Here is an 11,972-nt window from a genome sequence, read left to right as displayed (position 1 = left end):
GAAATATCTGTAAGTTTTGAAGTTATATTTTTGTCTGCTTCAAGAACTTTCACCATTTCAGTTATACCAACTTTCTTTGCTTTATGAAAATATTTTGGTTCAGCAAATATTGCTATTCTATAACATTTTCCATTGTTTGTGTAAAGAACTATTCTGTCAATGTATTTGTATTGTTTGTGTGTGTAAACTTTGTTTTGCTTCAATTCGAAGAGATACTCAAATACGTCCATCTTTTTATTCTAAGTAAAATGTCATTTCCGAAAAATAGAAGCGTAAGTGTTTCAAAAGGTTTAATGGCGGTGGCAGACGTGAGGTTAAATTCACCAACTCAAACAAACAGTCAAAGTGTTGTTGTCAATGTCAAAGAAAGAGATGTTGAAATGGGGAAACCATACGAAGACAAAGATGGTATAACAATAGTTCCTGTAAAAGAACCAACATATCCTGAAGTTAGCAGAGACTTAAGTTCTGTTGCAGATATTCGAAACGACTACCAACAACTGAAAGACAAACTTCAAACTCAGGAGAAGATTTGTCAAGCTTTAGGTATAATGTTAAACTTGGTTGAGCACAACCCTGTAAAAGTGAACTCATATGTCATTGCACCTCATGAAGTTTTGAAAGAACTATTGAAACTTTTGACAGAGGCAGACGATATAAACATCAAAGAAATAGAACCCGACGTTAGTTGCTGTGGTGTTTCATATAATGTCATTGACAAGATATACGTTATGAAAGGAGGTGAAACGTTGAACTTAAAATATAGTTTCCCAGACGTTATAAAAATATTTGACGACCACAACATTTCATTAAAATTTATTTGCTAAGTAAATGGCAGAAGATATAGTGGTTTATACTATTACGACTAAAAACCCTGAGTCATATAATTCTATAACAACAAACTTACAAAGTCCTCAAGGACGATATTGTAAACTAACCTTAAACACAATGACGACTAAAGCCTGTTTTGCTCTTTTGACACCAGAAGACTTTATTGTTGTGAATGGTAAAAAATACTCCTTTGAAGATACTTACTCAGATATACCACCAACAGGTTTTGTTGACTTATTTAATACTTTAAGTACAGGTGTAACATGTGCTGCAACTAGAGCAGGTTTCATTATGTTTGGATGTCCGACTGAGTTTACTATAAACAATATGAGCTATAATACAAAACTTATTTCTGGTTTTTACTACCAACAGTTTCCTATAACAGGAAAAGGTGTCATACAAGGAATGTCTATTCCATTGACATTAAGCACACCAATCTTATATATTGTTTCAAACTTAGGTTCAAAGTGTTATTCGAATGTCGACAGAAACTATTATGACCAAAAGATACTTATGCGTATAAACAACACTTTCTCTGCTGGTTTGCCTATTGTTCATTCGAATGCAGAATTTTCAACCTTAGTGAACTCAAACACTTTGGCAAGTATAACGTTGACATTAGTTGACGCAAACTTTGTTCCTGTAAAACTTTTATGTCCTATGTATTTGTCAATGACGGCAGAAAGTTTCGAATTGGAAGATGCAACCGGTGAAAGTATTGTATTACAAGAACAACTTCAACAACAAATAGCTCAAGAACAACAAATGCAACAAATGGAACAACAAAGTCAAGAATAAAAAAAAATATTTTTTTTATTTTTATAAAAATGTACAGAATAGATGTTTCAGATTTTTATGACTTCCAAGCATTCAGAAATATGTGTCCATTTAGAGACTATAACAAAGCAGTCGAGAATTTGAAACGTTTAGTCATTTATGTTGACTCTGCCCCAGAATGTTATGTCATGAAAGAATGGGATGTTGTCTTTAACAAACCAAGAGCAACAATAGTTTCAGAACAAGAATGTAGACAGAAACTTAAGAAAATAAAAGTCGTACAAGTTGGCATGAAGATGTTAGATGCTTGGGATATCTTATTGTCAAAGTTAGAAGATTTTTCAGTTCGAGGTATAAAGTTCTATACACCTTCTCCAAACTTCTATTCTATCTTCACTGGATATAAATATGAACAAGTAGAATGGAAAGAAAATATTATAGAAGCTTGGTTAGACCATGTCAAAGAAATTATATGCAATGGAAACGAAAGAGTCTATGAGTATATCTTATGTTGGTTTGCAAACATCTTACAACATCCAAGTGCTAAAAATGAAACTGCTCTCATTATAATTGGAAAACAAGGAACTGGTAAGAACACATTCTTTACAGATATCTTATGCAAACTATTAGAAGGTTATTCGAACCCTAATATGACAAACTTAGAAAACATCTGCGGTAAATTTAACTCTTCAATTGAGAATATGAAACTTATAGTATGTAACGAACTTCAAAGTATAGATACAACAAAAGTTTTGAACTCAGATGCTTTGAAGAGTCTTATAACAGACAAAGTTGGAGTTGTTGAAAGAAAGTATAAAGACCAAAGAGTTTGTGAAAATGTTGCAAACTTCATTATGGTTTCAAACAATGTTGTTCCGATGAAGTTAGAAAGTTCTGACAGAAGATATGTAGTTGTCAGAACGTCAGATTCTCATATGCAAGATACAGAATATTTTGACGACTTAGCAGAAACTTTGACATCTGACTTTTACAACCACTTGTTCTCATATTTCATGACATTAGATATTTCTAAGTTCAATCCAAGACAAATTCCACATACCGAAGAAAGACAAACATTGTTAGAAGCAAACAAGAGTGTATATGAACTGTTTATAGATGAGACTAACTTTGAGTGTTTAGATGAAAGGTCATTGTACGATTCGTATAAACAATATTGTCAAGAATATGGTTATATGACAGCGTCTAAACGTACATTCTTGGCAAATGTCAAAAATCTTTTAGATGTTCAGAACGGCGTATATACAAAGAAAAATTTTTCTGAGTAAATTTAAAAAAAAATCTTTTTTTATCCGATAGAAAAGATGACAGAAAAATTAACTTTTTACATAGCGCCAGACCCTTCTTGCCCACATCTTTTTAAGCCACAATATATAGACATAGAACTAAATAGAGAAAGCGAAATTCTACAAACAGAAGAAACATATAGAGACCTAGATAACGAAAATAGATATGCGCTATTTTGGTTAGATTGTCCTTATGAAATGTATGAAAAAAAGGCTTTATATGAAGAATATAGAAAATATTGTTATGAAAACGATATAAGACCAAGCTCTAGAGAAAAATTCTATGCTGGTATAAAACATCTTTTCAAAGTTCGGAATGGTGTATATAGAAAGAAATAATTTTTCTGAGTAAATTTAAAAAAAAATCTTTTTTTATCCGATAGAAAAGATGGCAAAATTCATCTCAGTAAATAAGTACATGACAGAAGTCAAAGATAAGTTAGCTCCATTCGCATATTTGAATGTTTACTTCTACAATTTTGAAAAGTCTACATTTGACAAAATTTGGAACATTGCACCAGTTAAGTTTGCTGTTGTTAGAAAAAGTGGTGCAACTTTTGAAGACTTAGACATAGAAGGTTTGTTAGCAGTCAAAGAAAATTTTGACAGAAGGTTCTCAAACCTTAAAGAAGGTAAAGCATACAAACTTGTTATACCTTATGAACCAAAGAAAGCAGACGACTATGAATATTATGAGTCTAAGATAGTTGAAGTTCAAGGTAAATTGGGTAAAAAGATTTTAGAGTCTAAGCCAGTGTTTGCCCCTAAAGAGGAAGAGAACATTGACATTGACCCAGAAATGTTCTAAAAATAAAATTTTATTTTTACATGTCATATCTCACCTTCTCTGGAACTGGTTCAGGTTCTTTCTTCTCTTCTACTTTCTTTTCTTTCTTTTCTTTCTTTTCTCTCTTCTTCTTCTTTTCTGGTGGAGTTATGTCAAATTTCTCAGAACCATATTTATGTAAAAGTTCTTTGTCCTTTAATAGCTCTTCTATTCTGTTTTCTATTTCATTTTCAAGAACAGCGCATGTGTCTTCTTTGCATTCTAAGAACTTTTGTTGGACTTCATCTTTCCAATCGGTGTCATCTCTGTCAACAAGTCTGTCATTGACAAATTTTAAGACTGCTCTGCTTAATGTTTTATGGTTCTTGTCATATTCCCAGAAACAGAACTTTAGAACAAATTCACCTTTCTTGTTTACACTATGTAAGATTTTTGGTCGACAGATGTTTTGCTGTCGAAAAGTTTGTCTCGAATATAGATAGCGAAATCGCTAGACATTTTCAAAAAGATAAAAATTTTAATTTTTCTAAAAATATGTTAGAAAAAAAGTTTGCTGACATTGACAAAAAATTTGAGAATGTTTTAAACAAGAACAAGAGGAAGTTAGAAAATGCTCAGATAAAGCCTATACATGACAAGTTCTTATTTGCTCAGAATGGTATAACAGGTCTAATTGCACCACCTGGGTCTGGTAAGACTTTCACTTATCTTAAAATGGCTGCACAACAACAAGAACTAGATGAGAAGAACCCATTCTATGAGTTAGTTGTCATTTGTAGTACTTCTGGTCAATTTGACCAAACCGTCAATTCGTTCAAAGATATTATAAAGAAGTCTAAGTTAGTATGTATAAAGGATACTGAGTTGTTAGATTGGATAAAGAAGTACCAAAGAAGAGTTTTGAAGTATAATGCTATAAATGAGTATATAAATTCGAAGTTTAAAGACCCAAATGAGGAAATGCAGAGAATATTAGAGAAGAAACACTTCAGAAACAAACAGAAAGAGATAGAATACATTTCGAAGAAATTGCAATCTTACGATTGGAAAACGTACCCTCATAGATGTCTTCTTATCTTAGATGACTTTGCTTCTCATCCTTTGTTAAAGAACAGAGAACAAGATATGTGTCGAATTCTTAAGAAGCTCAGACACTTTAACATCTCAGTTGTCATTTGTGTACAGACAGCAAAGAGTTTAAGTAAGGATGTTAAAAGAATACTTACTGACATTGTACTTTTCCCCGGATTGTCCGAAGACGATTTCATGGAACTTATGAAAGAGTCCATGGCAGGTAAGTTTGACAGACATGAACTATGGGAGAAGTACAAAGTCATACAAGACCCTCATACTTCTTTCAGAATTCATATCTACGCAAACAAAGTTCAAATTGTAAAAAGTCAAGCGTAAAAAATAAAGAGTTTTAGTCTTAGTCTGTTGTGGTGCTGGGGCTGTCGGTTCTTCTGGCTTTGGAATGGACTCGGTTGGTGGTACGTCACTCATCCGTTTGTGTCCTGTCGGAAGGAAAATATTTTCCTGTCGGAAGGAAGAGTTCTTCCTGTTGGAAGGAAAATTTTTTCCTGTTGGAAGGAAAAACTTTTTCTGAAGTTCGACCAAAAAGTTCTCAATTTTCGAAAATTTGAAGGGTTTACGGACGAACAACAGGAAATTTTTTTCCAGTTGTCGGGAAATTTTTTTCTTGTCGGAAGGAAGGACTCGGAATGCCAGAAGGAAGGACTCGGAATGCCAGAAGGAAGGACTCGGAATGCCAGAAGGAAGGACTCGGAATGCCAGAAGGAAGGACTCGGAATGCCAGAAGGATTTGACAAGACAATTTACCATCTAGAGCTACCTGAGCCATCTTTGGTGTCAAGCTTGAAAAATAAATGGTTCATCTACTCTACTTGTTTGAAGTTGTCAAAATACTCTGTTATTTTTTCCTTTAACAATGGCAAATCTTCTTTGAAGGTAAGTATTGTACAACCTTTAATATCATAGTGTGTTTGAGGTAACGTATCTTGAACTATTTGTTTCACATCTTCATTTGGGGTCATTGAAATCGGTAAGTTTTCGCGATAGAACCAATTTCTGTCAGATTTGTAAATCTTAGCAAGGTCGTAAAAGCTTTTGTTGTTTCTTCTGACTAAATGCAACATAACCATATCTCTGTCTTCTTCATTTTCCATCTCTTCAGTATAAATCATATACTTATAGTTCTTTTCCTTTCCTTTTGGTACCGAACGTGGTATTCTTTTCTGTATGTTTTTGTCTTCTTTCATCATATCTTCTCTCTGCTTTGTACAAAGTTCGTCAAGAAGTTTACAAACATACCATGCATAGCGAGGCGAAGCCCACATTGCTATTGAACTAACTAGGAACTTATGAACATATATACCTTTTAGATGTGATGGTAAGTTTTGTCTGTCTTGGTACATCTTTTTAAGTTCTACATGTTCAAACTCACTGAGGAGTTCATGAGTGCTATTTAATTCAAACCAGTCTTGTGGTTTCTTAGTATCTGGTGTAGCACATGCTGTCAAAATACTTTGCATTTGGTACATATCGTCTTTGACCGAACGAATGAGACGTAACTGTTTGTTTAACTGAACCCACTCGTATTCTTCACTTATGGCTTCATGAACGATAGCAGTTGTTGTGTTCTCTGATGTTGACATTTCTGTCCTTACATACAAAATAAAAAAATAAATAAAAATAAAACTAACTTTATTTTTTCTATCTTTCACAAAAGACCAAAAATAAACGCTTTACATGTATTTTTCAGCAACTTCGTCAAATAATTTTATAGCTTTATCTATCTCATCTACTTCAAACGTTTCTTTACCTTTCGTGGGAGCACCATACATTTTCTCAAACTTTTCAAGTAGTTCTGTTTCAGCAGCTCTCATATCGTTAACAAACACAACCTTGACTCTATTGACTATACTGTCATATCTACTACTTATATTATATGTTCTTCCTATCTTATATCTCTTTGTATTGAAGTCCTTCGGTTTCTGAACGATGTAAAGTAAGCCTTCACTGCAACGTTCAGTATCGAATGAACCATATGTTATGAAGTTATATCCAACAACTGGGTCAATCCATAACAAAACTATTGGTATAAGACTTTTGTCTATAAGATATGCTGTAGTTCCATAGAATCTTACCGATATCATAAGCTCAGGATTTCTTGTCAAAATTTTCTGAGTAGAAGCATTTTTAACCCAATGGTATGTTTTCTTTCCAGATGGAGATATAATGTCTGACAAAGAATATTTGTTGTATTTCTTTGAGTATCTTACGTTTAAATCACCAATTCGAACCACTTTGGTGTCATTGTCTATCTTTTTAACTGTTTCAAACTCAATGTTTAACATATCTGTCTTTATATACAAAATAAAAAAATAAATAAAAATAAAACTAACTTTATTTTTTCTATCTTAAGGAAATTCATGATTTCATAGAGTTTTTTTACGAAGTGTTAAAGTTCTCTTCGTAAAAAAATAACAGTTATATAATGAAATTTCATACGGAATTCAGCAAAAATAATGTTTATGTTAGAATGTTAGATCTAACATGTTTTCTAACATGTTTTCTAACATGGTCTAAAACATACAAAATTCATGAAATTTCATACGGAATTCAGCAAAAATAATGTTTATGTTAGAATGTTAGATCTAACATGTTTTCTAACACGTTTTCTAACATAACTATTTACAAGCGTTTTACATGGTATATGTTGCGATGGTTCATGACTCTAAACAATTTTGTAGCTTCTATTTCTTCTGTCAGTATGTCAAAAGTTTTAACGATACCGAAAGTTTCTTTATACTTCTTCTTGACGTCAGATAGAAGGAAATCTTCTGCTGTTGGATAGTTTTTGTTCAGAAATGCTAACATGTCCATTTTATCTTCTGCTGGTTTTTCTGCTTCTTTCTTTAAATCTGCATAGTCGTTTCGCATACGTTCTATCTCTTTGACGGAGTAGTTATATTTCCTCATTGCTGCTTTACATTTTGAACATTGCGGGTTCATTTTAGCGTTATATTCTGAAACCTTACCTGCTAAAACAACTAAGGCGTCAATGGTTTTCTTCATCTCGAACATAGCGGGTCTTATTTGTTCGTTCCATACCTTACCCCTACTATCTTTATCTCTTATTTCCCAAACACATTTTGCAACTAATGAAACAAAGTTGTCGTAGGTCTTAAATTCTTCGGATTTGTAAAGGTCAGAGATGTTCTTATATACCATGTCGCAATCTTTGTCCATAACCTTATGGTTGCAATGAAAACCAAGGAATTCATAATTTACCTTTCGTATGAACTTCTTTATTTCTACTGAGTCAGTTGCTTTGACTTCTATTTCGTCAAATTCGGGAATGGTTAGTTTTTGTTGTTGGATTTCAGGCAATTTGGGTAAATGGTCAATAATGTCCTGCATTTCATAAAGATACTGTTCATTTGTTTCATCTTTCGCACTACAGTTTAAATTAGATGTTAAAAGTTCTTGCTTTATCTTCTGGATTTTTGTTTCAAAAGTATATGAAGAAGGAATGAAGCTTTTCATCTCTACCAACATTGACGTAGGATTCATAACTAACGAGTTTGGTGAAGTTGTTGCTAACATGTTCTTACAATAAAAATAAAAAATATTTTTTTAAAAAAACTAACTTTATTTTTTCTATCTTAAGGAAATTCATGAAAATTCAACGGGTGAGAAAAGAGGTGAGAAAACGTGTTAGATCTAACATGCTAACATAAACTTTATTTTTTGGTGGTACGTCGGACATTGTTCTGAAACAGTACAAATATTGTTCTGAAACAGTACAAATATTGTTCTGAAACAGAACAATGGACAACATCGAGCCATTCATGAAAATTCAAGAGTTTTCTACGATGTTAGAAAACGTGTTAGAAAACGTGTTAGATCTAACATTCTAACATAAACTTTATTTTTGGTGTAAATTTCATGATTTTCATGAGTTTTCTACGATGTTAGAAAACGTGTTAGAAAACGTGTTAGATCTAACATTCTAACATAAACTTTATTTTTTGGGCTATGTCCCACCGCTTTGCGTCTTTAGGTCAAAAATAAATTGTTTTCATGAGTTTTCTACGATGTTAGAAAACGTGTTAGAAAACGTGTTAGATCTAACATTCTAACATAAACTTTATTTTTGCTGAATTCAATAAAAATAAATGGTTCATTTACTCACAATATTTTTGTACAAAACAACCCCAAGCTTTTAACTTCTTTTCTGCAGCTTCTAATGCTATCTTAGCGAGTTCATATTCTCTAAATTCTCTCTTTAAATCTTCTTGTTCCCATTGGTCTAGTTCGTATGGCGAGTCTCTATAACCAGAACATATCTCACGTTCATGTTCTATTTGTTTAAGCACATTTTTTCTAACTTCTTGTTCGAACAAAGGTTTTGCATTCTCTACTGTATCTTCAAGTTCTTCTTCATCTAATTTCTCATGAACTTTCTTGTCTATGGAGTCCAGAATTTTTCCAACTGCTATGCAATATTTTGGAGAAGCCCACATTGCTATATAGTTTACAAGTCTTGGGTCTACATACATTCCTCTAACCTGTTTGATTTCATCAGGAATTCCTGCATGAATTTTGTATAAAAAGCAACCCGCTGTTTTCCGCGGGTTGGTATATTCTTCACAAAATGCCTTAAAATACTCTTCCCAGGACTTATTTTCCAACAACCTTCTAAAGTCTTTCCTAAACTGCTGACACATATTTGTTGCATTTACATAACCATCCTTGTCTCTACGTAAGACTTCAATACCGTTATAGGTGCCTTTTGTGAATGTTTCGCCATTAGATTTGTTCGTGAACGTTTTTGCTTCGACTGTCATACTGTTCTTACAATAAAAATAAAAAAATATTTTTTGGTGGGACGTCGGACATTCGTTTGTGGCTTAACCGTCGGACCACAACGATAAAAATCTCTGCAACTAGCAGTACTGCTACTGACAGTAGCAGTACTTTTACTGACAGTAGCAGTACTTTTTCTGACAGTAGCAGTACTTTTACTGACAGTAGCAGTACTTTTACTGACAGTAGCAGTACTTTTACTGACAGTAGCAGTACTTTTACTGACAGTAGCAGTACTTTATCGTCGAAAACCCTCTCAAATTTTCCTTTTTACTGCTCGTAGCAGTACTTTTACTGCTCCTAGCAGTACTTTTACTGACAGTAGCAGTACTTTTACTGACAGTAGCAGAGATTTTTATCGTCCAACTTTACAAATGTAAACTTATATCGTTCTATTTTCTTCACTAGGGTCTAACACCAAAGTAACCTATGTACATGAAATTTCACTGCATAAAAGGAAAAAACCTGCGCGAATCGGGATTTGAACCGAGGTCTTCGACGCCTTTAACGAGGTAGCCCATACCACTGAGCTATGAGCCGCTTACATATTCACAAAAATAAATTGTTTTCATGAGTTTTCTACGATGTTAGAAAAAAATGTTATTTTCTAATATCTTCACATTCAATACTTTTTCAGCACTTTTCCGTAGTTATATATGAAAGACAATTCGAGATAAAAGTCATAGTACAATGGTATAATATGCTGCACACCGTTTGTTGTGAACCAAACTTGAAAGTCAGAGAAACTGTTACTAGGTGGTTCGTAGAATTTAGAAGCAAAGTCATAAAAGTCCTTACCAATACATAGAAAACTATTGTTGCTTGAACTGAAACTTGCATGACACATAACATTTTGAGGGTCAAACACGTTTCTATAAACTGTCAAATCTGCTGGTGGATGTATAAATTTAAAAGGACCGTCAGGTGGTAATGGTTCGTTCTGGTTTAGTAACCGAAGAAATTGTGCCCAAGAACGTTTGTCTACTTGCCAAAATAAAAACTGTGTATCTCTTGGAGGGTTAATTTCAATCTTTTGAAATGAAACTGTTGAGTTCATCTTATCGTATTCTAGTTTCAGATAGTACGTTCCGTTTAGTAAAGAGTCGTATTTTTCTTGAAATTCCCAATAATATTTGTTCATTTGAGTTTGAAAGTCATTTAGAGTTTTCTCAAGACTTTCGTCTGAACGAACTGTAAAGATTCTCATTTCGTCGAATTTGTCTATTAGACCATCATCACCTTTATACTGCCCATGAAAATCTACTGCGAACATAAACGCGTTAGTTCTATTTGAAAACAAAACTCTTCTAAATCCTATTGCCTTTGCTTCTGAAGGACTTTGAAGCCAACGAATTGGATAGTCAAACCTGTATGTTCGGGATGAAATTTCTTCATCTGAAACAGTCCTACCGGCATTTGTAAAGATATAGTCTAACGGTTTTGTATCTGCTACTTTTGTTCTTTGTTTTTCAACCTGAAACATTTAATATATGTAAAAATATACTGTTTTAAAATGGTATGCCATTTCATATTTCTCATCTAACAAACATGTTGTCTGACTGCTTGAGGGTTAGGTTGGTACCATTCGAACTTGACACTTGCAATTCCTTCAATTGCATTCAAAATGTCTGAGTCGGAGTCAACCATTTGTTCTCTCTTTGTAGTCTTGAAAGCGTCAAGAAGCATTGCAGCTGTTGTGACATTGCCATGTGCATAGTAAATGTGACCATCCAAATCTGTTATGGTCAATCTGAGATTGTATCCTTTCTTATTTCCGTCTTGTATGGCAGCAAGTACACCCATGAAGCCTTCTTTGTTCTTTCCTTCGTCAAAGTTTACTGTAAAGGTTCGACCAGATGTAATTTGACTTCTAACTTCACGATACTTCTCATATGCATATCTTGTTCTTTCCATGGGAGCATGTGCGTCTTCACCTTTTCCTTTTTTCCTTCTCAAAGGATGCAATTGTTCGTCATGTTTCCAGTAGAATCTGGCAAAGCCGTCGTGTCCTTCAACTTGAGGTTCACTAACATCGAAAGGCATGTCCATAAGACGTTCTTCTTCTAACCTCTCTAATCTGTTTGGATAATTGGCACGTGCTGTTTCCAAATCCATTTCGTAGCGAAGACCAGACAATTTGTCATAGACTTTTATGGGTCTTCCCTTCCTATATTTAAACTTCTTCGAAACTCTCCAACCATATCTTTCTAACTCTGCTTTTATTCTAGCAGACCTTCTGTCCATTCTATATGGGGGCATTTTTATAAAAATAAAAAAATATGTTTTTTTTCTTTACTTTACATAACCGCCTGCTGCCATAAGTCTTTGACGCCAACCCATACCAGCTAATGAAGGTTGACTTGGTTTAGTTTGGAAACTAA

General features: G+C 33.6%; 12 protein-coding genes and 1 pseudogene across 13 annotated transcripts, besides 1 other annotated feature; 6 read left to right on the top strand and 7 right to left on the bottom strand.

Moving 5' to 3' along the window:
• Positions 1-11,972: part of a mobile genetic element that runs on past both edges of the window.
• TVAGG3_0374860 (protein of unknown function, DUF4106 family) lies at positions 294-827 on the top strand (the record flags this gene model as incomplete). The annotated part of the gene is made up of 1 exon (XM_051231907.1): positions 294-827. The coding sequence occupies one exon, from the start codon at positions 294-296 to the stop codon at positions 825-827; it is 534 nt and encodes a 177-aa protein (XP_051101637.1).
• TVAGG3_0374850 (uncharacterized protein) lies at positions 832-1,629 on the top strand (the record flags this gene model as incomplete). The annotated part of the gene is made up of 1 exon (XM_051231906.1): positions 832-1,629. One exon carries the CDS (start codon positions 832-834, stop codon positions 1,627-1,629), a length of 798 nt encoding a protein of 265 aa, XP_051101636.1.
• Positions 1,659-2,057, top strand: TVAGG3_0374840 (uncharacterized protein; the record flags this gene model as incomplete). The annotated part of the gene is made up of 1 exon (XM_051231905.1): positions 1,659-2,057. A coding segment is annotated over one exon (399 nt), but the record flags the coding sequence as incomplete, so codon positions are not given.
• On the top strand, positions 2,310-2,894 carry TVAGG3_0374830 (uncharacterized protein; the record flags this gene model as incomplete). The annotated part of the gene is made up of 1 exon (XM_051231904.1): positions 2,310-2,894. One exon carries the CDS (start codon positions 2,310-2,312, stop codon positions 2,892-2,894), a length of 585 nt encoding a protein of 194 aa, XP_051101634.1.
• Positions 3,301-3,720, top strand: TVAGG3_0374820 (protein of unknown function, DUF4108 family; the record flags this gene model as incomplete). The annotated part of the gene is made up of 1 exon (XM_001294609.2): positions 3,301-3,720. The coding sequence occupies one exon, from the start codon at positions 3,301-3,303 to the stop codon at positions 3,718-3,720; it is 420 nt and encodes a 139-aa protein (XP_001294610.2).
• TVAGG3_0374810 lies at positions 3,737-4,192 on the bottom strand (annotated as a pseudogene). Its single transcript has one exon. A coding segment is annotated over exon 1 (456 nt).
• On the top strand, positions 4,234-4,538 carry TVAGG3_0374800 (P-loop containing nucleoside triphosphate hydrolases family; the record flags this gene model as incomplete). Its single annotated transcript, XM_051231903.1, has 1 exon — positions 4,234-4,538. A coding segment is annotated over one exon (305 nt), but the record flags the coding sequence as incomplete, so codon positions are not given.
• Positions 5,014-5,541, bottom strand: TVAGG3_0374790 (uncharacterized protein; the record flags this gene model as incomplete). The annotated part of the gene is made up of 1 exon (XM_051231902.1): positions 5,014-5,541. The coding sequence occupies one exon, from the start codon at positions 5,539-5,541 to the stop codon at positions 5,014-5,016; it is 528 nt and encodes a 175-aa protein (XP_051101632.1).
• TVAGG3_0374780 (KilA, N-terminal/APSES-type HTH, DNA-binding family) lies at positions 5,859-6,374 on the bottom strand (the record flags this gene model as incomplete). Its single annotated transcript, XM_001312459.1, has 1 exon — positions 5,859-6,374. A coding segment is annotated over one exon (516 nt), but the record flags the coding sequence as incomplete, so codon positions are not given.
• On the bottom strand, positions 6,465-7,076 carry TVAGG3_0374770 (organellar and viral DNA polymerase type B; the record flags this gene model as incomplete). The annotated part of the gene is made up of 1 exon (XM_001312460.1): positions 6,465-7,076. The coding sequence occupies one exon, from the start codon at positions 7,074-7,076 to the stop codon at positions 6,465-6,467; it is 612 nt and encodes a 203-aa protein (XP_001312461.1).
• On the bottom strand, positions 7,414-8,328 carry TVAGG3_0374760 (organellar and viral DNA polymerase type B; the record flags this gene model as incomplete). Its single annotated transcript, XM_001312461.1, has 1 exon — positions 7,414-8,328. One exon carries the CDS (start codon positions 8,326-8,328, stop codon positions 7,414-7,416), a length of 915 nt encoding a protein of 304 aa, XP_001312462.1.
• On the bottom strand, positions 8,910-9,572 carry TVAGG3_0374750 (uncharacterized protein; the record flags this gene model as incomplete). The annotated part of the gene is made up of 1 exon (XM_051231901.1): positions 8,910-9,572. One exon carries the CDS (start codon positions 9,570-9,572, stop codon positions 8,910-8,912), a length of 663 nt encoding a protein of 220 aa, XP_051101631.1.
• Positions 11,178-11,835, bottom strand: TVAGG3_0374740 (uncharacterized protein; the record flags this gene model as incomplete). Its single annotated transcript, XM_051231900.1, has 1 exon — positions 11,178-11,835. A coding segment is annotated over one exon (658 nt), but the record flags the coding sequence as incomplete, so codon positions are not given.

This window comes from Trichomonas vaginalis, chromosome V (assembly GCF_026262505.1).
Source record: "Trichomonas vaginalis G3 chromosome V, whole genome shotgun sequence".
Classification (NCBI taxonomy): domain Eukaryota; phylum Parabasalia; order Trichomonadida; family Trichomonadidae; genus Trichomonas; species Trichomonas vaginalis.
The sequence above is the reverse complement of the archived record's forward strand: the minus strand, read 5'-3'. Positions and strand labels throughout refer to the sequence as shown.